Source organism: Notothenia rossii (assembly GCF_949606895.1).
Source record: "Notothenia rossii genome assembly, chromosome: 11".
NCBI lineage: Eukaryota > Metazoa > Chordata > Actinopteri > Perciformes > Nototheniidae > Notothenia > Notothenia rossii.
The window spans coordinates 52,547,986-52,575,352 of NC_136910.1; the positions used below are offsets into that span (position 1 = coordinate 52,547,986).

A 27,367-nucleotide genomic window follows, 5' to 3' on the forward strand; every position below is an offset into this window, starting at 1 on the left:
TTTGGTATACTAGAGAGGATAAAGCAGAGACAAATCAATAATGCAAGCTTTATCTGTGGCAATATCAGTTTGATTTGGAAATGCATAGAGTATTAAAAAAACACCATGCAATGACAAATATATCCGTTAATGATCTTTAAATGTGTCATCACTTGAACTATTCACATCTTAGACTGCACTGTAACTTTTATCCATGTATTTTTTCTTTTAATATTTCTTTTATTAGCTTTTCTTTTTTAATGACTGATTTTAAATGCCATTTTCTTAATGTCTTTCATTTTTTTGTAAAGCACTTTGAATTGCCTTGTGTTGAAAAGTGCTATATAAATAAACTTGCCTTGCCTTGCCTTGCCTTGACGTTATACAGTGACCAAAGTGATCGCTTCCAAAGCTACGTCTCACTAAGGCAGACCGTAAGCGAACAATGAAGCGTTCACTTGAGGTTGGGAGGATCAAGTTACACGGCCCAGCGAGTACCAAGTGAACCGAGTCATGTGTAAGTAGGCAAACAAAGTAAGGAAGTGAAGTCAACTACAATATGCCGTTACAGATTAATCATAGCGTTTATATCTGTCTTGCATCAATGCTTGACTCAATTGTACTACCTGGATATTATTTTGTTTAATAAAACCATGTGTGACAATGGAGTTCATAACTTCTCATACTGTTACTAACTACAGCTGTGATTCTGTTCAGTATATCGCTTGTACTCTCATCAGAAAGTCAATGTTAGTTGTTTTTTTACCATTCAGAACACCCCTGTATAGGCAAGGTGAAACCACATCAAGGTGAGCTAAAACTGGGCTATATTTAGTTGAAAAGTACATTTCAATGACTATATATCAGTGTGGTGTTGATTTACAATGAAATAACTGTTTTATGTAGATGTTTGGTTACCTCGTATCTTGCCGCTGACGTGTTCTTTAGACGTGATCATTTGGTCCATGTCGGTTCGCAGTCTGGCGTCCAGTGGAGCTCTCTGGGCCTCGCAAGAATCCACCAGCGCGTCGTACTGAAAGCTGGTCTGAGTCAGCACCTGCTTGTACACTGCGTCAGAGATCTGGAGGGGAGCGTTCAGAAACACAATCGATTTGAGTCTCTCTTGTGTTCCTACATGTCTGCAGTGCACTGTGCAGTATGATAGGAACTCACCAACATCCAATGCCGCTGCCTCTGCTGCATCTTCCCCCTCAGACGAGGTCCGATAAGGCTTCTCAGCTCTGGGTGGAGGGTCTCCATCACCAGATTAGCAAGAATCTGTAAACATACAATATATGTAGACAATATTAATACATTTTGTATTTTTAGTGTCCTATTTTTGTGTGTAAAAGGCAAAAATACCCAACATTGCATAGGATTATTCCCACTTAATGGCCCTTTAAGCTGCAAGGTCAGCCCCACCTACTTTTACCATTATAGGTATTATAACTAGGTGTGAACTGGGATTTTTTGCACAAGCAGTTAAGTCAAAAACACCCAATATGCTCCACCCAAAGAAAAACAAAAATACATCTTTAAAAAACGCAGCCCCCTCTTTCCTGTGGCTGCATGGATACAGTGGGGCGATTGATGCACAGCTGGATACAGAGAGGCAGGAAGGCTGGCACTGCCCTCACAACTGACACACACACACACACACACACACACACACACACACACACACACACACACACACACACACACACACACACACACACACACACACACACACACACACACACACACACACACACACACACACACACACACACACACACACACACACACACACACACACACACACACACACACACACACACACACACACACACACACACACACACACACACACACACACACACACACACACACACACACAGGGCTCAGAGGTTTTAACTAAGCTTGACTAAATATGTGTTTAAACACGTTGCTGTACGAGACAAAAGCACAGTAGTTTTCCAAAACAGAGGAACAGAAAGAACTGACAAATAATATGTATTTTGTAGTTTGTTAGTTTGAAAGCTTTAAATAGGACTTTCTCTGTATTATTATAACATTGGTGGCTGTGAGATTTCATACTTTATTTATTTGTATTTTGTGCCAGTTTCTCGACAGCTGCCCCCAAAATTAAAAATGCCATGACAACTGAACTTATTCAACCCTCAAGCACTTATTTTGCCTACCGGTTTTTTTTCTTTTTCCCTCAGCTGTAAAAAATAAATTGTGAACAAAACAATTATAAAACAACAATATATTTCATTTTGTTGTTCAATATTTGCATGATTTATTGTCTAAGCTGGATACTTTATGTTATTGTATTGTGTTGCAATCCTTTATACAGTCTATGGTTGCAATGGAAATACCATGTTTCCATCACATTATCACGTGACATACCATTTGCGGTCCCGGAAGCCCCGCCCTTTGTTTGCTCAATTACTCCTCGGTTTAAAAAGCTCTGTGGCAATTTTGTGTCACGTGGTGTCACCTTTTATTGTTGTTAATTTAGAATTTGATAGCTAGGTAAACACGCTAACATTTTTACCATATTGCTCCAGGATTGTGTTTTGGACGACATAATTTTGTGTCAGCCAATATCGTCGTTTTTGTTGTTGTTTCACGACCTCATACAAGCTTTAAGCTAGCCGGTGGCCGGAGTTTTCCTGTGTGTTAAACAGCAATAGGGTATGTTCTCTATATAATGCTAATTATGATATCCTAGACCTAGAGCATATTGCAAGTCTACTGTATGCTTTTTCTCTGTTGGGTTAGTGTTTAAAAATATGTTAATTGTGTGACTAATTGGCTATTTTCACAGCAGACATTTTGAATTGAAACTAATTATATTAACAATAGCGCAGTTATCCTTAGAAGTCCCATTAAGCAACTATATCACAACATTTCTCAACGCAACACAATTTAATAATAGCCATAATTAATCCATAAGCCTATTTTCTTCTGAAGTAATTTTGTGAAAATGTCTGGCTGGCTGTTTATTTCTTTCATTTTTATGTTAGCTATGTCGGGAGCATTTTAATTTTGTTAAGCTCTGATATTTACATTTTCACGGAACACATAGTTTATTCGGACTGTTTGTTTTAATATAAATTCCATTGAAAAAGCTGAGCTTCACTTTCCCTGCTGGATTCATAAGGCTCATAGCTTTATACAGTTCTAATGTTCATCTGAAGCTCATTTCCCCCCCTTCTCTATTCGCATAATGAATACAAAATCCACAGGAATGTCTGGAAGGGAGATGCTGGAAAATGGAAAAATATCTAACTGTATTGGCTGAAATACTCTATTTTCTGCTAAAAATGTCTCATAGCAGTGTCATATGCTCCAGTTAAAATTATTTTTTACATTTACAAATGTTCAACATTTTTAAGCCCCTGTAAAGTTTATGGAAGGAGGAAGAAGTTTGTATATGGGCAGGAATTGAAACATGGTTGCTCTAAACACAGAGCAACTATGAAGCACTATTAGGAGACTGAAAGAGACTCATTCAGAGGGGAGACCCACATCAACCGTGTGTGTGTGGGGGTATTTGGAGGGGTGGGGTCTTGTGTAGGTGCACTCTTGTACTTTAGTGTGAAGAAAGAGTCTGTGTTCCTGAAGTAGATGGAGGGTTTTCCTGAGCTGTATACATTAGGAAAAACCTTCTCCCTGGAAAGCTATGCATCTATGTCTACCAATGTTTGTCAACTATTATTGTGGCCTCTCAGTATGTTGAATTATGGCCATGAACTGAACTTTGGACAGGTACTCATGGGGAACTGTTTTGTATTTGTTCCTGAAAATCTCTTTGAACTGTCACCAGCAGCAAATAAGCTAATTGAGATGTAATATACACTGTTTCAACACTACTCAGTGTCAAGTTGTCCAAAGGTGGTTATTTCTGAGAAGTGGTTGAAGAATTACTCAGATTATTTACTAAAGTAAGAGCAGAAACACTATTCTCCATTACAAGTTTAAGTCCTGAACTGAAATTGCACTTGAGTAAAAGTAAAGAATTATGATCAGTAAAATGTAATTCATGTATCAACCAACCAATTAGTCATGAGCTTGTTTATGAAGTATTTTGTCAAAGTTGAGCCAATTTTAGACTCTATTTAAAATACTGTGATATGAGTAGTACAGTAGAGATATCATGGTAGCAAGTGTTTTAATAAATAAATAAATGCAGTGGAACACAATGTATATTTGCCTCTGAAATGTAGTTCAGCAAAAGTACAAGATAAAATGGAATAAAGTAAAGTACAAGTGCACCAAAAAAGTACTTAAGTACAATATTTGAAACAATATTACATTCAACCACTACTTCTGCAAACCTGCAGGTTTCTCCTTCCAAAAGGAGGTGGCCAAAAAGGAATGTCGCATTCAGGTGCTTCTACTCTTGTGCATTACCTGGAAGCTGGCATCTAAGAGCAATCTGTAGAAGCTACAGTTATAATAAATACAAATGTTGATAATCTATTAATCGCTAACTTCATTTGTAATGGAAAAAATAAAATGCTGTTAGGTGCAGCACGTTAGTAACTGTTTTATTTCCTGTTGCCAGGCACTGATTGTGGACCAGCTGACCATGAGGATGTTGTCGTCTTGCGTCATCTTGTCAGATGACAGACATCATGATGGAGGGCATCACCAGTAAGAGACCATGGTCACATCCTCTGCACTGTAACATTTGTGTATATGCTCCTAGAGTTTACAGTATGTTGTTTTTTAACTGAAATAAATATGACAGCCCTTGTTGACCAGTTTTGAGAAGTACTACAGTAATGCAGCATTTTTAGATCCTACCTCTGAGCAGGGGAAACAGCTTTTTTTTTATGAATCTGAGATCCTCACCTGTGGGGGCTTTCCGCACATCATATCCCATGTGCCGTAGTTTCCTTTAGCTTGTCTGAAGAGTCTCACAGAGTCCGTGAAGGCTGGTGTCTGAACGCTGCAGTCCTCTGACAGACCTGTTGGGGCAGAGCAGAGCAGATGCTAAGTAATGTTACAGAAACACAAACCCCTTCTTCTCTCTTTAAAAACAAGATGCAGTTGAGTGAAATAATCTTGATAGCCACATTGCAAGATGCCTTTTGCATGATTTATTTACATTGAAGTGAGGTCTCAGAATGCTCTCAATAACTATGGCTGAATGACTCAATACGTTGTCATAGTTTTCTGTTGATTCTTACACTAACAACGGTTTCCTAAGTATCTGAGTCATTTCTACATAACGTCTGAAAGTCTAATTTAGGCCTGCAGTACACTCAGTAACAGTAGCTTGAGAATAGGACAACATAAGCACTGGTTGTATCATCCCTCAAAACAGGAAGTTGTGCAGTGATTTGATGTGGTTGCCCTGGTTACTGCCACTCCCTGCGTACAGTACAATAGCAGCAGCTCACAAAACATTCGGCAACACGTGTGTGTTTTTAGGAAGTTGGATCTTCTCATGTTGCTGTGTTTAAGTGATGAAAATACATCACTCATCTGTCAAGGCCTCCGCACTGACGGACACTAAGTGAGTCACAAAGTCACAAAAGAGCACAAAAAGGTGGAATAAAACATCCTTATAATTAGCAGCTTGTCCTTCAGAGCAATTATTTCTTTAAATAAAAGTGACTGATGCTTCAGACGCTTTTTCTCATGCGGCAACAAGAGTCAGTCCTTCTGACGCATAGATGTGTAATTAAAGGGTATGTTTGCTGTTCATAGCCCGTATTGGAATGGTGTTTGCTATCATGTATGATGGTTAATAATATCACACAACTTCAACAATAGCACCAAGATCTTATGAATAAGGACAGCTGCAAATAGGTCCTGATAATGCTCCATTGTAAAACACAAATCCGCGTGGTATTGTGACAGCTGTAGTTTGTTGAATATAATGTGAGGTATTTTATGCAGACGCATCAATGTGTGTGTCCTTAATGCTGGAGTCTCCATCAAGTTGTTTTGTCTGTGGCTGTGCGTCTGTGACTCAGATGAGGCTGACAAAGACAGGAAGTGACCAAGGAGTGAGGCAGGGGGAGAGGTAGAGCCAGACAGGAAGCTGTCTCAGCTCCAGCTCACTAACTCTTTGCTGACAGGCTGAGCTTCATGTTCTGGCACTTTTTCCTGAGAATGTGTTTGACACTAAGGTGGGAAGATAAAGGCAGACAGCTGCCATGTTGGCAGAGGACCAGCCGTCCTTTGGAGGTCAAATTTAAAAGTGTGTGAGGGACCTGGCAGCAAGCTGGCTTATGTTGACTATCCGTATAGCAGACACAAACAAAAAACTAGTTTTCACAAAAATGTATTTGGATTGTTTCCCATGTCTGAATGTTAAAGTGTTCAGCTCTTTCTTCTGAAGTCCGTATCTGTTCTTCCGTGGTAACATTGGCCAGAGAAACTGTCAATAGCTAATCTGCAATTTGCAAACACTTTAACAAAGATATGATCAACGCATGTTGTATTCCATAACTTACTGACTCTGATAGCCACATTATACTTCCTGTTTATATCTGTCTTACAGAAGTATGAGAAGTAAAAGCAATAGGAATGAAAAAACCCAATTCCTTCTTTTAAAGCTTTGAAGCAAACTTTAAGTCTCCTACTCTCTATGTTTGTTGTTTCCAGCTGTAACAGGAACACAGCACATGTTTATCAAGGAGCTAAGTGGGTGATGATGGACTACTGACTTACTGTGGCTCAACATCCATATCCTGTTGTAAATGTTACTAGGAGAAAGTGAAACAAAGAAAAGACTATGCCCCCTGAAATAAATAGCTTTAAGAATTGAATCTTTTCAGAATCATTGTGTTTACCCATGGCCTGGCACCAGTGTGTGATGCCTGGTGGCTGGGTACCACTGGGCTACACTACTCAGTGTTTGTGGTGAACACTTTTCGGGCCTTTCCTTGGCCAGGCCTCCAGTGTGAAATGCCTGAAAGCCCTTCTACATTCTCAGTTAGTCGCTCACTCGCAGATACATTTCCTGTTGCTGCCAATAGAAAAAAGGAAATTATTTTTTGAGGATTTGCCATGCCTGTAAAACACTTCACATTCTCCATGCGTCTGAACCAAGCTAGATCAGGGAACAGATTAGTTTTCTCTGCAGTGTGTGTGTGTGTGTGTGTTCTGTGTATAAATAGAACATGTGGCAGCACTTACCACGGTCTCTTTATTTGAGGCATTTCCCTCCCTGCCTTGCTCACCATGCTCTGGTTGGTGGGATTTGAGCAGCAGGGTTCCCAGGCCTTCACAACCACACATGTTTGTGTGTCTATGTTTCTCTGACTTAAATATATTTGACATTCAAAACCTTTTAAGCATTCGGATGTCAAATATTGTCTGATTGGATTTCAACTAAAGGCCACCTGCCCTCACATCAATGCAGGTTAAGACACATGTTTCAACCCTCACACTGCTGCTTCTACCGCCGACATGCATGAGTAGTTTCCCATATGGTGCTGCAGTCCTATGGAATCAGCCAAACCCGCAGTACAATAAATACTTACTGAAACATACCATCAACCGCAGACATCACAAACAAACACATGACTGAATGAGACTACGATTTGAGCAGATCCTGCCTCATGTAGCAACTATGTGAGTCCCTGACACCCTGTATTGCTTTCTTTTGTATGTATGTATGTACTCTATATTGTCTAGAGTACATAAAGGAACCATATGGTAGGCTGAAAGCACACTGCCTTAATGCTGACCTGCCTTGAAAATACTTCTATAATGCTCCGACTGTGCCCACTGCACTGCAGGTCTCTTCTTGCTGAGTGGAATGAGTCTGAGGTCTGTGGATCACAGCAGAGGGCTGCTGGCTGGTGTTAGAGGCTGTGGGGGTGGAGACTGTCTGTGATTGATGGCTCTCTAGTGGCCAAGGAGCAGCTCGGAGCAGTGTTTGACTGCTGATGTGATGCAGCAGCAGCCTGGCTGCTGGGCTGCTGCACAAACTGAACCAATTAGCTAAATTCCAATTATTGGGCACAACTAGGTGAAAGCATTCAATGTTCTTTTATGATCAAACAATCCCTTGGTTGTTAGTTGATGAATTGTAAAAGATGCAAAAGAAACCCAACATGTAATCAAGCCCAAGATGATGTTTATTTCTTTAGATGAACTCACATTTTAGAAGCTGGAGGTAAAACAATGTTTGCTGTTTAAAAAGTGACTCATACTTCTAAATAATGTTGAACGGTGTGGATTTTTCATATTTGTATTGATGAGTCATTTGAATATTAAACTAATTGCTTCAGGACTAGACATGTTTACTTGTCGAGTTCATCTTGAATCTAACCGTAACACCATAATATCCCTGGAGACTTTAGTTTTTGCCTACTGGGTGCAATGTCGGTCAACATTTTACTCACCAGGTTAATTATAGAGCTACAGAGACATGGTGAGTCCAAACTACAGCGCTTTAAGATACAGTCCTTGTTGCTGAAGGTCAGGCATCAGATCAGCCATGTTTAAATCTATAACTACTTACTTCCTTGACAAAATGTAAACGGTAAAATGATTACACAATCTGTATTTTGTGAGGGTGTATTAGGTTTTCTGGTCGTCCTGAGGCAACTAACTGCAGCTTTGTGTTGTGCAGAATACAGCGATGAAGTCATCCGGTAACTGAGCTGATTAACTGGTTGCTTTGCAAACGATGCTGTTAAGGCAATGCAAAACAGCAGTTCATCATGTTATCAGGTTGCTTATGAGGATGAAACCACCATGGCTTAAGTGGATGCAAATACATCTTCAGTGCGCCAGTGTAAACATTGTGGTTTTTACTTATCAAAGCCAGCTGAACAGTGTCAGTGTTCAGCTGAAGAACTGCTTTGCATGGAGCCTCTGTGCTGCTCCTTTATTCTTCCTGGTCAAAGCAGTATTTGATGCATCATGACTGACATGCTCTATAAAGAATGTGGTATTCAATTCTCACTTCAGTGTATCAGGAAAGTTTGTGTCAAATCTCAGATTCTATCCACATACAAAATTACAGTAGTAAGTAACAGTTTTAAAAAAGTGTTTCCATTTCAACACACATTCTTCCCTGTAGGAAATGGCAGCATATCCAGAGTGTGTGTGTGTGTGTGTGTGTGTGTGTGTGTGTGTGTGTGTGTGTGTGTGTGTGTGTGTGTGTGTGTGTGTGTGTGTGTGTGTGTGTGTGTGTGTGTGTGTGTGTGTGTGTGTGTGTGTGTGTGTGTGTGTGTGTGTGTGTGTGTGTGTGTGTGTGTGTGTGTGTGTGAGAGAGAGAGTGCAGACAGTGCAGAGGTCAGGCTGTCAAACCATTTATCACGCAGAGGAAAGGTCTTTCCCGGTTCTGGTTTTCCTCCAAACACTGACATGCAGAGGTGAGACTGGGCGTGTCTACACGGGCCAAAAACATGAATGCCAATCAACACTGACACACCAGCCATGGCGACAGTAAAACAGCAACACACTCTGTTCATTACTACATATTTCTGTAGCCCAGCCTCACAGCTGGAATGCACGGCAGGCAGGGACTCTGGCTTTTACCCAGCATGCCTGAACAGGTAGTGTTGGGAAGTAACGGTTGAGCCTGACTGCGTGCAGAGTAGACAGAGGCCGCTTTTGTTTGACAGCCAGAAAATGCGTGCACTAAAGTTGGTGTTTGGCTTATTGGACAAAAACGTTCCTTGACTGGAGAAATGATCCTCGGTTTTTTGCAGTGTTTGAATACTGATGACAGACAGCTGCTGGCATTGTCATGTGTGCCAATGATACTATTTTGAACTCATGCACTGCAATTGGCCTGATAAGGGAAAAACAAAGTTGAATCAGGTCGAGCAACTTTTGTCAGCCTGGTGAAGAGCTGAGATGTGGTGTCTTGTTTCATTCGATAGCATGTTATGAAGCTTAGCTCATGATACAGGATTGTTTTGATTTGAACTTGCAGTGTTTCATTTAGACACAAACTATTGAACGCCTCTTTGCATATTCTGTAGCTGCTGAGGGATTGACTGCTGCTGACTTGATGACACAACGACTCCGCCCTATACTTCATGATCCATCCTAACAATCACTTAAAGCACAATTACAGATAGGATAGCCATGCATTAGCTTTCATCTGAGGAAAGCTGTTGAAGCCTTAAAGCTCACACTCAACAATACCAACAGCATTATAATTATGTGATCTGGTGCACACCCAGAGGCATGTAAAACCACATGCTTGTGTGCTTGCAAATTAGGGTCAGCTAAGGTAACGTCTGTGGACAAAACCTTCCAGGTACTTACAGCTATGACATTCAGCACCAATAAACAATGTATTATTCCTAAAAGTTAAATGAATCTTTTTAATGAATTTACCAGATATGTTTAATATCTATACATTTTTAATAATGTAGGTATTGTATCTATGTATTTAGGTTTCACAATATAAAGTGGTGAAAGTATGGTCAGTGGTAATTGCTACAATGTAGATTTATTTGCAATATCTTGGATTCCAAGATACCTGTATCAGTTATGTTTAGTCTTATCTGTATGTTTTTTTGTATTAATGCTTTTAAGATATCTTCCATTTATTAATGAATACTTAAAGATATCTACACATAAACTACAATCTCTGTAAACAACACCTGCCTTTCAGGCCATCAGGATCAAAACAAGCCCAATCATGTTAACCACGGCAGTTGTATTTTGTTTATCAGTCACTGAATCTATGTAGTTTTTTTCTACAGGCTTCTTGTTCATTCTGATTCTCTCTGTCTCAAGTGTTAATATAGCACACTGAATGTGAGATCACACATTATGCATGCACACAACAATTAAACATTGAAACTTGACTTTAAAAAAAAAGGCAGAATGTAACACACAATAAAATCTTGGCATATCATTTGAAGTCAACACGTCATGTTAAACACACACACAATTTGAAAGAAGGCCGAGCCAAGAGAAACCGGATGACAACATGCACAAAAGATGAATTGCCTTGTGTTGGCACATGTCTGCCTTGTATTTTCAACACAATGACACAAGTCATGCCACAAGAAGAAACATCAATGGCCGATCAAGAGTAGTTCCCCACCCTTATAAAACAAACAACCATTTATGTGCAACGCACCAAAGTATTCTTCAAAATGCCATCACATCACAAAAAGAAACCCGGCAAGCTGACTTGCTCAAACCAGTAAAGGCTGGGGGAAATAATTCAACATGATACTTAAAGTGACTCATTACCACCACATTCCTCCAGTGTTTGCTAAGGACTTCATGTTACAAATAATGTACTATAACTAGGGCTGCTCGATTACGGCAAAAATCATAATCTCGATTATTTGGGTCAATAATTGTAATCGCGATTATTAAATGCGATTATTCATTGACTTTGAAAACATCCATTTATTGGAGATTTTTTTTTTGAACAGTATGTTTTGAACAGTTGATTACCCTTAACGTTAAGTATAATTCAACTGAAAAACCAAAAACTAAAAATAATAATAAAAAAATAATCGTTTTATTTCGATTATGTAGTTTTCGTAATCGTTGCAAGCCATAATCGTAATCGCGATTAAAATACGATTAATTGAGCAGCCCTAACTATAACCTGATTTTTTGAATAATTTGAACATAGTTTAGGTCCTTGAGAAATGACAAATGAATTTACAATTGATGCATTAATGAATGAATTGACAAACACTTTCAGTAGAACTAGGGATTATACTGTTAACTGTAGCTGATTCAAAGCTTATCCCTAAATATGATCAATACAAATTAAAATAAAAACCTGTTTTAAAATATCCAACAACCCGTCTTGCTGTAAGCAGGAATAATAAAGAAATACCCATCGTTCCTGCATCTCACATTCACCGATCAGCCAGCTCATTCAGATGGCATGTAATGACTTCACATTGTGACACACACTCACACACACCCTCATCTGATAAGCCAGACAAGGTAGAGAGCCATAAACGGGCACCATGAAGAGAATTACTCTACTGCTCTGCATGTACTCTGGACAACTGAATATAGCAATTTAAAATGTGCATAGTTCATCAAAATGTTTCATGACTGTTCTGAATCGCATTAAAGGAACACTGCCAGGGACCTTTTTAGTGGTGTAGTATTATTGCTCTACTTAGGTGAAATTAAGTATGTGTGTGTGTGTGTGTGTGTGTGTGTGTGTGTGTGTGTGTGTGTGTGTGTGTGTGTGTGTGTGTGTGTGTGTGTGTGTGTGTGTGTGGTTACCGTTGTTACTGTGTCTGACACAGTCCTGCAGTACTGCGTGCCACTTCGTCTGCTCCTTCTCCGTCATCACACAGAAGTAGTGGTGGCGGGCGTACGGGTGCCACAGGATGAGCGGGAACTGGCTCGCACACTTGATAAAAGGATTACTCGCCACTTTGGCTTTGATATCTACAACATGATGGAAGAAGAATGAGAAACGTCAAGATTTAGAAAGTGCTTTACAGGCAATAAAGAAAATAGAAAAATAAAAAGCTATCATTGAAGGGCTCCCCTCGGCAAATAGCAATTGGATTATTTAGTTGGATTCCAGAATATACTGACACAGGATAACTTCCTTATTGACTCCTCAGCTTTGAAAGCGTAATTGCAGTCTTTAAAGTAAAGTGCTAACATTAGGCCCAAATTACATAAAGGTTGCTTGACTGCATGTCACCATCGCTAAGCTACAGGTGGTTAATGTTCGGTTTAATGACGCTGAGTAATCTCTTTTAGTCACTTGTTGGCAATCTCCATTTTCATGACACAAAGATGCTTCAGACAGTCATGGGTGGGGTCGTTTACTGACGCAACTTATGTCGTAGATAAAAAGTCGACAATTCTTCAGCTTGTGTTAACCACAGATCCATTAAAAACTAATAGACATCAAACCAAGGGGACAGGAAGATGTCAAATGCTAATATAAAAACCACTTTTAGTCATATATTGTCATATAAAGAGAATAAATGCATTATTTTCACCATCTGCCATTTCCTACCTGGCAGGCTGGTGTTAATCAGCTCCATGTATTCCTCCATCGAGGTCAGGGCCTTGTACCCAGCACAGTTGATAGATACTTTCGGGTGAAGGCCCCTGTCATGTGACTGTTGAAAAATGTGGCACAAGATATGCCAATCTATTTAAACACAACAGACCAAATCGCCGAATGGGACAGATGTTTAGACGAGTAGGATTTGCACTCACTGTTTTGCTCTCATAGAGGCCGATGATGTAGCTGTCGGGCACCGACACAAATCGATTCCTCCACTTCCGACTCTCCTCCTGATACTGAAACAGACTCCCAGAGAAGATGGAGCGGCCTGCTAAGGGGTCCTGAAAAATCACAAAGCACTTTAGCATAATGCTGTCATAGTTACGTGCATGTTATTTTGTAATCTAACATTCTTTTTGTATTCTAGATCTCTTGAAACTATTCACAAAGCCTGGAGTTTAGTTGGTGTTTAGTGTTTACGCTAGGAAACAAACCACCCACTTTGTTTTCGAAGATTTCCTGTCATGGATCAAATAATACTGTGACTTTGCTCCGAGAGGAAGGAGACAGAAACACAAAGAGACTCTTGTGTTGTAGGAAATATTTGCTGCTGTTTGTTTGCTGGAAACATTTTAATTATCTGTAGATATTGTGTGAATGAGTAGCAGGGTCACTTGTGCTTATCTCAGGGGCAGAGCAGAAAGAAGGCCATGATCTTTCATAATGTTATATGAATAAGACCACAGGGTAAATGTTTTTCTAAATATAATATTTGACTACAATACAATAGTTTTAGTTTGTATTACTTTATACTGAAAACATCCAGATTGTTTACACGGATGCAATCAGTTCAAACTGTTTTTCACTTGGATTTGATGCACCGAAAAGTTTGTTTTTCTGCACATAAATGCCTTTTAGTAAAAAATAAAAAAGTTGAATAACCGAAAAAGGTGTACATGCAAATCAGCTGCATCATTCTGCACTACAGCAAGACATTAAAAGGTGTACCTACAGATAAAATGGCCGATTAAAAATATGTCTTTGTGTCTATATTTACAGTATATTTATTTGCAATCAGCGTTAATTCACATAATGCATCATTTTGTCACTTCTGCCCTAAGCACACACACAAGCAGCTGTCCTCTCTCAGTGGAGAGCAGATGAAAAGCCAGAATAAATAGCATTCCTAACAGCATCTCAGTTCATGTGTGAAATGTGCTCCACTTCCCCTTCACTGATTGAACATGTGAACAAATGGGACCTTGGGTGCGGTGGCTTACCAAAAAGATGAGAGGAATACAAAAAGTGGTGGCGCAGACGTTCCTGTTAGGTAAAGTGTCGATACATAGACCCAATAATGAGCTCTGTGTAAAACATTAAGCTCTGTTTCTGTCTGTCACGAACAAAGCTTGCATTGATGAAAGCTTGTGTTCAGCATACACTGCTAAGCTTAAACAACAGTGTGAGTTTGTTCATCTTGTACGATGGCAGAAAGAAAGCTCGAGAGATTTAGGTGAGTTTATTATAATGCTGAGTAGCAAATATGAATCATTGGAACAACCCTTTTTTCTTTACTTGATTTGCGCATTAGGATACGAACATTCGTCCCTTACAGAAAGAATAACGTCACTGGTCCAGAGTTGAAATAGTTTTAAAATGCCAGTCACAGGTGGATGACACATACTTTCTTTTCTTTGTACGTCTTGTATCGTTCTATTCATTAAACAAAGATAAACCTCTCCTTTATAACTGATACAAAGCAGGTCTTGCCTTCCTGTGAAGCAGCTGCGACTGCGGTCCTCCTCCTCCTTCTATCTCATAGCGAACGCTGTTGAACAGAGCGACTGCGTACTGCTGCTCGTACACGTCACTGAAGTCTCGGATCACGCCTCCTGTCCGAGCTGCAGGAGGACACACAGACAGACAGACACGAGATCAGAAACAAACGTAACAAACGAACGTATAAAGAATCATTTAAGATACAGTCCAGTACAAAATGATGTTAGCTGTATTAAGATACAGCTTGAGTCGTTCTGCAGTGAAACCTCAAAAAGAAAGCTTGAATACAATTGTTGAAGTTCATTTGGTTCAAACACAAGTCAGTAGAGAACAGAGCACTTTCCAATTATACACCAACATGTCTGATTTCCACATGAATCTCTAAGGATGGTTTTATCAACTCTAATTATTTGTCCAATAGTAGCGATGTATATTTGAGGAGCTGCTCTTAAAATAGGTCTCTTCAAGTCAGACAGGCCACAACCTCCGCTGCCGCTATCAGCACTTTAGGAAAATTGGCCTAGTGAAATGTGTGCAGCACTAAAAGAGATATGTATTATCAGCAGCAATGTTCACTTTATGTCGTGGCTGTCTGGTACAGCCCTGTCATGAGTGAAACTTTAGGGATGGAAAGCTTTTGCATAGTTGAAATACCACTGAGGTCAAGTTGTTCTAGACATACTCGTAAGTTTTAAACCCAAGAATCCATGTTATTTTCACTGCTCTATTCAGTCAAATATGCCTTACTTCTTTTTATACATATTTACACCCAAATTTAGCCTGAGCCTTAAAATATTTGCCATTAAGAATCAGATATTGTTGGGTGTTGGGGACTAGTGGCGGGACAACAGTTTAAACATTTACCCTTAGTAGTTGTGATGAATATTTTCCAGGGTTCATACGGTCATTAAAAACCTGGAAAAGTCATGGAAATTCAAAATGCTAATTCCAGGCCCTGGAAAAGTTATGGAAAAACAATATTTTTCCCAAAGTTTTGGAAAAGTCATGGAAATGTAACTAAAGTTGCATCAAATATAATTTATATTTTAGCTAATCGCCGAAATAGTAACACTATAATGATAATAAATACTGTATCGTATAGTAATGAAACGTAAAATGGCATTTAACTGACGAGGTGTTCTGCTGGTGAGAGATTTTAGTTGCTAGTAAGCCTACTATTTGATTTGTTTTAGATAGGCTCAACATGTTTCATATGCAGACCTTATTTTCCTGTTCCATATTAAAATAAACCATTTTCAGTGGGACCGCTGAGAAAGAGTAATTTATTTGGTCATGGAAAATTAGGTACAGTAAAGGTCCTGGAGAAGTCATTGAAAATCATTGGTGAAAAAGTGTATGAACCCTGATTTTCAGACATTTCATAGCCTCAACGATACATTGATCATGACAAAGTTAGAAACTAAAAAGTATACTCCTATGGGTATGAAATAAGTGTTGGAAAAGAGTCTGTGTGTTTGTCTCAGTCAGCAGCAGACGGTGATGACTATGATCTGCTTAGGGAAGGGACAGCACAGGAACAAGAGAGCCGGCATGCAGTGGGAGAGCAGGAAGGAAAGAGCTGACAGGACAGGATAGACCGGGAATGTGGAGGAGACGGGGACACGAACGTAAAAACACTGTGTCATTGCTGGAGGAGGTCAGTGGACGGGTCAGAGGAAGATTGAGAGAGAGCTTATAGGCCCCCTCCAATAACTCACTGTTAAGGAGGGCTGGCTATTGAACCGTGATACTTTTTTGGTACCAACAAAAATGTGAACCGGATATTGTGAACTGGCACAAGATATGGATCTGGGCTAAGATATGGAACAGACTAACGGGGCTTCCATGTGTGCAGAGAGCTGGTACTTTCCACTGGTTGTCTTGTTGTGCCAAAGTCAGCAGACTGGACAGACTTTTTGGGCACTTAAGAAATGGGAACAAAGACCACATCATAAATCACACACTCAGTTCTCTGTTTTAACCTGTATAGCCATGGGAAAAAGTTCCATTATATCCCTCCATCTACCACAAAAGAGAACCTTAAAGAAAATGAACACACCATCAATGAGAAGGCGCCCCCTTTCTTATTTTGTTATGTGAATTAATTAACACAAATACAGACTTAAGGGCTAAGAGTACACCTTTGTTTTATATTTCATTGTCAGCCAGTTGTCCAGAGGCCTGGTGTTGGTGTCTCAGCAAAGTAGTTTAGAAGTTCCCCTCTTTAACAACACTTTCCAGCACTTCCTGGGTCGTCCTGAGGCGTTCCCGAGATAGCTGAGATAAATAAACTCTCTAGCTTTATTCTGGGTCTACCCCAGGGTCTCCTAGCAGTTCCACTTCTCCTTATCTCTAATTTGAATCTCCTATGGAGAAAAGTCTTTGAGGAGACCCAAAGCTCATGACTACAGTTGAGGGTTGGAAGTCACATCAAGTGCGAAACCGAAGCTTTTCTGTCTGGCTTAGCTCCTTCTTACCACAATGCCTGCGTTACTGCTGATGCTGCACCAATCTGCCTTTCCAACCCATGCTTCATTTAACACCTACCAGAATATGCACAACATATGCAAAGTCCTTTACATGGGGCGGCAACTCACTCCCAACTTAGAGGAAGCTATCTACCATTATCAGACAGAGAATCAAACCACCCCATTGCATCATCAGATCACGGTCTGATACAGCCAACAGAACCACTTCATCTGGAAGGAGCAGGGAAGCCATTCAGAGGTCCCAAAACTGGACACTCTCTCCCTCTCCCCCCCCCCCGCCGCGCCTTGAGATCCTATCTATGAAGATCACAAACAGAACTGGTGACAAGGGACAACCCTGGTGGAGCCCAACACCAACTGAAACATGTTCTGGGGGCTCAGACGCACGTTCAGTTCACCCTCACAAAACATTTTGGTTTACCAGGGGGTCTGTCCGACTTTACTGACTGGTTTCTGCGTTTGATTGATCTGCTTCTTTCTTGGCTCAAGTGTCAAAGACATACTACAGATCTGATGACGCAACTCATGGTTTTCCGGTACCATGTCATATGGTGTCGATCATCTTACGCTCGAACTGCAACAGCTGGCAAATCATTCCAAGAACAAAGCACCAGTCGGGATCAGGCCGTGGTTCCTACATGGGCTTTAAAGTCAACCAGCTGGCAGGCATGTGAGTGCTGACTACTGGTAGACTAGCTCGAGGAGCGTGAAACAGGATTATTAGGGTCGGTATATGTGATGGTATACCGTAAAACACTATAGAAAATTTTTACTGGCGGATATAGCAATCTTGTTTTCAGCTATTAGCACAGAGAAGGATTTTAGCCAAAGGACTCAACTGTAAATGTTGTTTCAAAAAATCTTCATAAACGTTATTGATTGTTGGTAACCAATCAAATGCATGACTGAAGTATACTGTTTTGACACAACTGGCTCTTTTGCTTTAATCTAAAATGTTCAGTCTTGTTCTTTGACACTTAGTTAAGAAACATTTTCATTATGGTTTAATTCACTTGTAGACTGTGGACAAACAAGCGTACAAACTCTAAGTTGCGCATGTGTTGCATGGGCTCATAAGGGAGGAATATTTTGGTGGGAATGTTTGTGCAGCGAGGATGAAGAAATCACCTTGTTGGGAGGTACAGTCTCCAAACAAGACTCCTAATGCAGGAATGCTGAGTCGCCTTTACTCACTTCCTTTCTCCCACACTCACTCACATACATTCATACCCCCTCATTTAAGGCCATGCTATTTGTTATTCGTGTGTACATGGCTGCACTCATGCATGACAAGAGCACAGATCTATAGATACTGTGTGTAGTAGAAGAAGAGGGTGTGTGAGATCCAGACAGCAGTTTGAGCTTTTGATCTTGTGACATGTTTCTACCCGCTCTACCTCTGCCGTTTCACTCATTATGTTGCCCTCCCCCTTCCCTCTGACTCATCTCTTCTTGTGTAGTTTATTCTCAGCTAAACTCAGAAGCAGAACATAATTGCAAAATGTTTGGTATTCTGGCAGAAAACTTGAACTGACTGGCTCTGTATACAGTTCTTCAGATTTTAGTGGTCTTATATTTTATATTTCCAAACTTTTAGACATGTTTTTGTCAATTTAGTCGGATCCATATACTATTGAGGAATGGCAATAGCCAGTTGAAGCTTCAGAAAAACCTTTTGAGATGACTCCCCCCTCTCACTCTTCACAGGGCCTATAGTCAACTCTGATGCTCACAACCTTTAAACCTTGTTAACAGCTCTAGTTCATTCTGAATCTGACAGGCTGCACATTCCTTAAGTTTTAAATGCCTACCTATCGTGAACATGACGTCAGAGTCATTGTATTTTAAGGCTGCAAAAAATTGATAATCTGTATTTATGAATTGGTTCAATTAATTAAATAACTGAAATTTGAAAAGGTTGTGAAAAAATGCTCACCTCAAGAGCCAGCTTCTTAAAATTTATTTTCTGAGAGTTTTTCTCTCTGATGTGTGCGTAACATCAATCAAACCCAGTGCCTGACCTCAAGAACATCACTTTTGGTTTTCCGGAAGAGGTTTCCTCCTGCAAGCGGGCGTGCCGCCTGCCTGCGTGCAAGCATGTAGGCACGCATGCATACTCACCAAACACAATTACAACCATAAAGAGGTATCGAAGATGAGGCTGAAAACTAAAGTTCCTGCAAAGCACTCATTTGCTGGATCCAAACAGAAACCATAAAATCGAAACAAGCAAGGCTTATCACTTGTTTCCTGGGAACTTTTAAAGGTGGGACCCATGCCAAACTACTTTTAGCTATCACACTCTATAATTTCAAGAATGCATACAGACTCGTGGACGTGTTTCAGTTTCTGCTCTCATGCCCTTTTGAAATAACCACACAGACCTGATCACAGTGGGAGGCTGGAGCAATCTGAGCCTTAAATAGCAGTCTCTCCAAAACTTATCCAAACAGGCTCCCCTCTGGGAAACCTACTTATTATCTCTCTGAGTAATAGGCCTGCAGCCGAGATGGGATTCATTCGAGGCAAACTGCTCAAGTAGAGCAGAGCAACAATGCACTGATATCAATGAGAAGCTTTGTCCTAGAAGGAAACGGGGAAAGGTGACACTTGCTGAGCGTGACTAAAAGAAAACTAAAAACCCTGCATGTATCAGAATGTAATTGAATGTATTTTAACACCACATACAGTATTAAGACATGTAATCACTATACGTTTTATCCATGACACATGAGCTTCTTGACAAAAAAAGAGAGAAAGAAATGTATTAATGATTTGAAGTTATATTTAACACATTTAATACTTTTGGATAACTTCAAAGACTTGTTATTTGAAAAATGTTTTAAGTGTGTTTTATATTACCCCTACTGGAGGATAAACACACTTTAGGAGGTATTTTCAAACTTTTCCGAAAAGTCAGTTTTGGATAAGAATCAATAAACTTAGTAGTGTCTATACTAGTCCTTCAGTTATAGCTCCTTTCTCCCTTACCTGTTATCATCTCCCTCCTGCTCTCATCCAGGTGAGCAGACACCACGTCCCCCATGGTTACAGGAGAGCCTCACAGATCGCGCAAGTATCCGAGGTAAAACTGTTCTTCAAGTGGTCTCTCTAGTAGTCTCTAATATCCGCTGGTAAAATCACTTTCCTCCACGGCTGTGGCGCTGCTGCGTGTCTTCTCTCCCGTGTAAGAGGGAGGGCTGCTGCGAGGTGACGAGTCGACTCCCGCCGGTGAGGAGGAGGAGGAAGAGGAGGTGAACACTAGTCTGGTTCACAGCGGCAGGACACACCCTCTGGGAGTCATCACTGGTTCAACGTGTTCAGGCGGCCCTGCCAAGGGTGTGGCCAGATTCAACCAAGGGCTTATTGCAGTGTATACATATTCAATATTTACGGTGCAATGCTCCGGTGCTGCCCGACTTCATTTAGCGTTCAGTTGATCATTTAGGAATATCAGAATACCTTTAATCGTCCCACAGAGGGGAAATGTACATTGTTACAGGCTAGCACGTAAAGTGGCAAAGATACCATATTGATTAAGAGCATGCTAACAAAGATTAAAGATAAACATAGAAGTTACATAATTATAATATGACAGCTTAAACCCAAACCTCCATATACTGTTTATAAAGACAACCCCTAAGAAATTAAACAAAAGACATTTAAAATTATGTGGTTTTTTTTTACAATGGGCTGCCAACACTCACGCATTGAGCGTGAGAGTCACGCAATTAACCCATATCTCACGCACTCACGCCACACTTGCCTTTCCTCACGCTAAGTTTTCGTCCAAAATAAATGTATATAAATATAAAAATAAAGTGAAGGAACAGCAAACTGAGCGGTCTACGAAATGAGACGGTCTTCTGGCTTAGTTCAATAAAGTTGGAATGATATTGGGAGATTCTGATTACACGGATCAATAACTCATGAACGAAACGTTATTCAGACACAAATGACGTCTCCTATGTACCGTGGTAAGGTTGACAACGAACTACAATCACATTTTCATCAAAAAAAAAGCCAATACGCGCCGTCCTCCGAGATGGACACATTACATTGGTCTCTATCCGCAGCCGGAGAAGAAACGAGTGCTCAGGGACCGTCTGCAAAGTGCAACTCCGAAAAAAGAGAATACAATAATATTCAATCACTATTACAGCTTATTACTACCAAACTCACCACACACATCAATAGTCTCCTGTGTGTCATACTACAGCAAGGAGTTTGGAAGAATATGCTTTTGAATAATTTTGGGGAATATTTATAATGTAAAATCTTCAATGATTCATCATCTTAAATAACTTTACAGTATATTTCTACCAATCTCACTATTTGCATTGTTGTTGTTAGCATCTGGTTAGCTTAACGGATATTAAAAGCTGTTTCTCAAACAATGAGAGGGAGAGCTCTGTCCTGTCAGACTGAGAAAGATAACTAAAATTCCGCATTATCTGTACATGCGTGACCGTCCAGAAACGCTCATTGAGTGTCCTTTACTGGCGCTGCGCCACCGATCAAACCCAGCCTGTGTAATCCTGCATCATCAGGACACTCGACTGTCCAGCGATGATCTTTTTCACTTAGACTCATTTATTTAGGCCGATGCTCCAACAGCCGCCTGATGCAGGCCTGAACATGGAGGCGCTCCTCCGTTCTCCTCATCAGGGTCAGCTGGGTGCAAGTGTTGGTGGTCGTGGTAATGTCAGACAGGCCTGCTCAGTGAAGGAAAGCCTCACACGTAGAGCTCTTACATTTAAGCATTATATCTCATACAACCCTAATGTCTTCTGTAATTTATTCACTGGCACGTTCACTTCATTTTAACGTGCCCTGCCCCATGGTGCAGGATTTCATATTTTTTGTCGATTTGTTTTACACAGGATCACTATTATCTGCAGAATTTCCATATACCCAATGAGTACTAATGTCTTGCTTTTTGGAAGTAAGATGCCACATTTTGAAATGTCCTAGTTGATCATGATCAGTGATGCATGACATTAATCATGTGTCCTGCTGCAAATTCTTAGGCCCCCACCCCCAACCCATACACAGATACAGATACAGATACACATCCACCTCCTCTGTCCTAGAGAGCTCCAGTCTTTTTCTGCTGTGATATAATAGAGGGTGAAAAGGTTCGTGCTTTGGCTGGGAATCAGGCCTCCCACATGGAGTAAGAGTTGAGCCTGCAGAACAAAATCCAAAAATGTGTATTCAATGTAATTCTTTAAGTACAATATAATATTTACAGTATAACAGATATAATGAAATACAGTTGTAATTGATGGTTTGTGAAAACGGTACAGTTAAGTTGGGCTGGGGGGATATGGATGGACAATTAATATAATACCATGCTATCTAGTTTCCCATTAATAGACACAGTATTTGGAATACAGGTTATTATTTTATTGTAATGATATTCCATTGATAATACTGAATCACTGTCTAGCCCTGCTGTAGAGTTAGAATATCTTTAATAGGTCATTAGGGAATATGGTTTGGCCTAGTGTCCCGATACACAATGATGAATATGCTCTAGGTATTGACAGATATACCCCTTAAAATTAAATATTGACATTTTTCAGAAATAGACGTTTCCTCCCATATCATATACAAAAATAAATATAGCATATTTTACTTGTAATCTAAGTTGATGTAGTTATCTTATTTTGCCCGATCAATGTGTACAGCTCAGTGAGGTAAGACTCTCTGAGTGTTTAGATAGTTAACTTTAGTTTAGTTATCTCAGTGGGTCTCAAACGTTTTGGTCACCATTTATAAGAATAAATGAAAAACAGTTATGAAATACTATGTGACAGTAAAACAAGAATACAGTTTAAAAGGTGAGTGATTTGTAAAATATCCATAAAGAAAAAGAAAATCTGTTTACCATAAATTATTTTTGCTCTCAAAGTGCACCAGGTTGATGCATTTAACTTCAATATTTAAAAAGAAAAATCTTCCCGGGGGAACATGCCCCCGGACCCCCCTAGAGGAGGTGAGGACCCCCCCCCCCCCCCCCCCACACTTATAAAATAGCACTTTACCTCTGCTTACACCTATATGCCGTGAGCTGATTATCGAGCCTTCATTGTAAGAGTCGCGGGTACACTGTGTATGTGCGTGTTCCACTGTAGCGCCTGGTACATTAATGGGAAACCGTAGTTTGTACATGTGCAATACAGTTGTAACACTGTACACATGAACGTTTCTTTTTTCGGTTCACCAAAAAAAATCTCACTCCAATTGAACTCAAATGTTGGCAGCCAATTATTATATATATATAATATATATAATATATATATATATATATATATATAATTATATATATATATATATATATATATATATATATATATACTACTTTTGAAGCCCTTCGATTAATGTTTGCACTGTCAAAAGTTGCTTCTCGTTATGCCATCTGTTTGCGTTTCCTGTAGAAAGAGCTATGCTGCCCCCTTGTGGACACTTTGTTTCTTTGCTATTCTTGAGGGGCCTGTATCCACTGCAGAAAACCTCACTTTACAACGAACCAGTTCTACAAATCACATGTAATTAATACATTGTTCGGATTTAAAAAAAAATTGTGCTCAAAGAACCGATAGTTGAGAAATAATTGAGCTTTTAATAGAAAACATGTACAACATTATCAGTGATTAATGCAGATTGAGTGGGAAAGTCGATAGGCTATCTCAAGCTATGCAGTAGCCTATTGTCGGTCAGGGAGTTTGGAGTTGTCGACAAATGTTTCCACTTATAAAACAATTATAATAATTGTCACTGTTGCTGGAACACTTTGTTCATAAATGAGTAGAACAAAATACAAGTAACATGTTCAATATTTTTCTAATTGATAGTTTGTTTCAACGAATGTGATCTACCAAGCAGTAACAATATGAATTTCAACCTTACAATTGACAGTGCTGTTTTAAAAACAATTAACACCTTACTTTAAACCAAACACATCACCACACATGAAACATAAAGACTGCTGTATAGGTTTTAAATGCTACTATTATAAGGCAATGATTGAGTGGCATCTTTCTGGGGGTCTCGGAATAGGATTAACAAGTGACTCGAGAACAAATTGGTAATTATAAGACATTTAAGCTAATAAATCGCAGTTGTAGCTACATATCCAGCACCATCATGGGGGGGGAGAGATGATGCGGAAGGATACGCAGTGACGTTTCAAACTGGAGGCTCCTCCGCAGCGCTGTGAGGTGAACACAGAGGAGAGAGAGATAGGGAGGAAGCAGAGGCTGAACACTCAGTCCTACACTCGGCAGCATCATGGCACCTATCGGATTAAAGGCGGTGGTCGGCGAAAGTAAGAATGATTTCTTTAGTATTTTTTTTCCTAATGTGTTGAGATGTGGCGCTGAGCTGTGCGCACAATTGCGGTTTGTGCGTGTCTCCAGGATGCGGATGTGTCCGCTAGTACATCTGGGTGGTGATGGTGGTGGTGATGATGAAGATGAAGGTTGTGCTCTTGGTGTTCCATTGTATTTTATTGTAAACCACAGCCGTGCAGTGTGTGAGCTGATAACCAGTGGAGGCTGGTTTTATGTCACTGCAGTGAGGATGCGCATTTGTATTTCAAGCAGAGTAGACCTGAACATGGCTTTAACTAGCTATGATTAGGCCACTGCTGAACGTAGGCATCTTGAACAAGAAGGATGCAGAAAGCCTGGAAGATAATGTAGCACACAAACAGCGGTAATTTCAGGAATAATGTGCGCTGCGCTGGAGCTGCAACATAAACCGTGGTTCTGCCCGAATAGTGTTGTGTGATATACTGTAGACACTTCAGATGGCTAATTATTGCCAATAATTAAATGGCTGCAGATTAACACACTCAATCCGTGGGATTCCCTAATATCAGCAGTGCCTCACCCATATGATTAAGCATGAATCGGCTGCGTAAAACACCCTTTCTGAGCTGAGCCGAGCCAACCTGCTGACAGCTCCGCTGCACATTAATGGCGGATTGTATCTAAGACGAGAAAGTTGCATTTAAAACGCCACACACGCAAGAAATTCCGCATTATCTGTACATGCGTGACCGTCCAGAAACGCTCATTGAGTGTCCTTTACTGGCGCTGCGCCACCGATCAAACCCAGCCTGTGTAATCCTGCATCATCAGGACACTCGACTGTCCAGCGATGATCTTTTTCACTTAGACTCATTTATTTAGGCCGATGCTCCAGCATCCGCCTGATGCAGGCCTGAACATGGAGGCGCTCCTCCATTCTCCTCATCAGGGTCAGCTGGGTGCAAGTGTTGGTGGTCGTGGTAATGTCAGACAGGCCTGCTCAGTGAAGGAAAGCCTCACACGTAGAGCTCTTACATTTAAGCATTATATCTCATACAACCCTAATGTCTTCTGTAATTTCTTCACTGGCACGTTCACTTCATTTTAACGTGCCCTGCCCCATGGTGCAGGATTTCATATTTTTTGTCGATTTGTTTTACACAGGATCACTATTCTCTGCAGAATTTCCATATACCCAATGAGTACTAATGTCTTGCTTTTTGGAAGTAAGATGCCACATTTTGAAATGTCCTACGTTGATCATGATCAGTGATGCATGACATTAATCATGTGTCCTGCTGCAAATTCTTAGGCCCCCACCCCCAACCCATACACAGATACAGATACAGATACACATCCACCTCCTCTGTCCTAGAGAGCTCCAGTCTTTTTCTGCTGTGATATAATAGAGGGTGAAAAGGTTCGTGCTCTGGCTGGGAATCAGGCCTCCCACATGGAGTAAGAGTTGAGCCTGCAGAACAAAATCCAAAAATGTGTATTCAATGTAATTCTTTAAGTACAATATAATATTTACAGTATAACAGATATAATGAAATACAGTTGTAATTGATGGTTTGTGAAAACGGTACAGTTAAGTTGGGCTGGGGGGATATGGATGGACAATTAATATAATACCATGCTATCTAGTTTCCCATTAATAGACACAGTATTTGGAATACAGGTTATTATTTTATTGTAATGATATTCCATTGATAATACTGAATCACTGTCTAGCCCTGCTGTAGAGTTAGAATATCTTTAATAGGTCATTAGGGAATATGGTTTGGCCTAGTGTCCCGATGCACAATGATGAATACGCTCTAGGTATTGACAGATAAACCCCTTAAAATTAAATATTGACATTTTTCAGAAATAAACGTTTCCTCCCATATCATATACAAAAATAAATATAGCATATTTTACTTGTAATCTAAGTTGATGTAGTTATCTTATTTTGCCCGATCAATGTGTACATTCAATGTCGGCATATACCAATGGGCCATATGTCCATATCAATAACATCAGGCGTAATAACATGTTAACACCACTACAGAAAACACTTTGTGTTCTCTGCAGTTAGGTGGAAAAAATGCCAAATATGAAAAAATATTGGAATTTTACAACACAATTCCAATATTGTGCATCCCTTATATAGTCACATATATCATGGTTGATGTGAGAATTGAAATTCATGAGTCCAAATCTGCATTTGAACGACCTGGATAACTGGTACTTGCTATGTTATACGCCTACATTTCTTAAGACCGATTTTTATACAAAATGTATTTTCTGTGCACCTACAACATTACACAATACATCCACCACATGCCAACAATTCCTACATGTTCTACATTATGTCATTATTTAGACTTCAAATAGGCAATTACATAAGCTAGTTTTGTAAAACTAAAGGCAGCCACATGCAGGCTCTCTGTGTCGAGTGAACTGTCTTTTCTAGAACACCATAAACCCTCCTGAATGTTTCCCAGTAGGTAAAGGCAGGCACCACCTGCGCTCTGTTTGGCTGAGGTGAAGCTGGGATGGGATTGGTGGAGGTGTGTTTGGGGGGGGGGGGGGGGGGGGGCAGAGAGGGAGGGCGGCACCATCATGGGTACGCTCTGCAGTGCATGTAGCAGCCAGGATGAAGGAGGGGGGATGGGCAGCAGCCGAGCTTCACCCTCCCTTTCCAGGACTGTATATGAGCATCAGTCCCAGGGAGCTACAGAAGGAGAGAAAAGCTATACATTTATAGAAAACAATTAATATACAACCCGTGAATAAAACAAGTCAAATTTTCTTAACATTCAGGAGGCAAACCCTTTACATGTAATGCTTATATGCTGCTGTGCTGGATTTCATTA

The 27,367-nt window shown here is 40.2% G+C and overlaps 2 protein-coding genes across 3 annotated transcripts in view; one reads left to right on the forward strand and one right to left on the reverse strand.

The window, feature by feature from the left end:
* niban2a (niban apoptosis regulator 2a) overlaps positions 1-20,449 on the reverse strand; it is a 27,931-nt gene extending 7,482 nt beyond the window's left edge. Inside the window, exons 1-8 of the mRNA XM_079658392.1 lie at positions 20,179-20,449; positions 14,690-14,820; positions 13,132-13,260; positions 12,926-13,031; positions 12,172-12,339; positions 4,828-4,943; positions 1,153-1,257; positions 898-1,060 (exon numbers count right to left, since the gene is read on the reverse strand). Of these exons, the coding sequence (XP_079514518.1) occupies positions 898-1,060; positions 1,153-1,257; positions 4,828-4,943; positions 12,172-12,339; positions 12,926-13,031; positions 13,132-13,260; positions 14,690-14,820; positions 20,179-20,233 (973 nt within the window). The 5' untranslated portion in view covers positions 20,234-20,449. The remainder of the gene's footprint in view (positions 1-897; positions 1,061-1,152; positions 1,258-4,827; positions 4,944-12,171; positions 12,340-12,925; positions 13,032-13,131; positions 13,261-14,689; positions 14,821-20,178) is intronic.
* A 3,929-nt stretch (positions 20,450-24,378) lies between these two features.
* stxbp1a (syntaxin binding protein 1a) overlaps positions 24,379-27,367 on the forward strand; it is a 31,237-nt gene continuing 28,248 nt past the window's right edge. The window contains exon 1 of one of the 2 annotated variants that reach the window (XM_079656985.1): positions 24,379-24,520. In XM_079656985.1, the coding sequence (XP_079513111.1) occupies positions 24,484-24,520 (37 nt within the window). In that variant the 5' untranslated portion in view covers positions 24,379-24,483. The remainder of the gene's footprint in view (positions 24,521-27,367) is intronic. The other variant, XM_079656986.1, reaches the window with a different exon arrangement.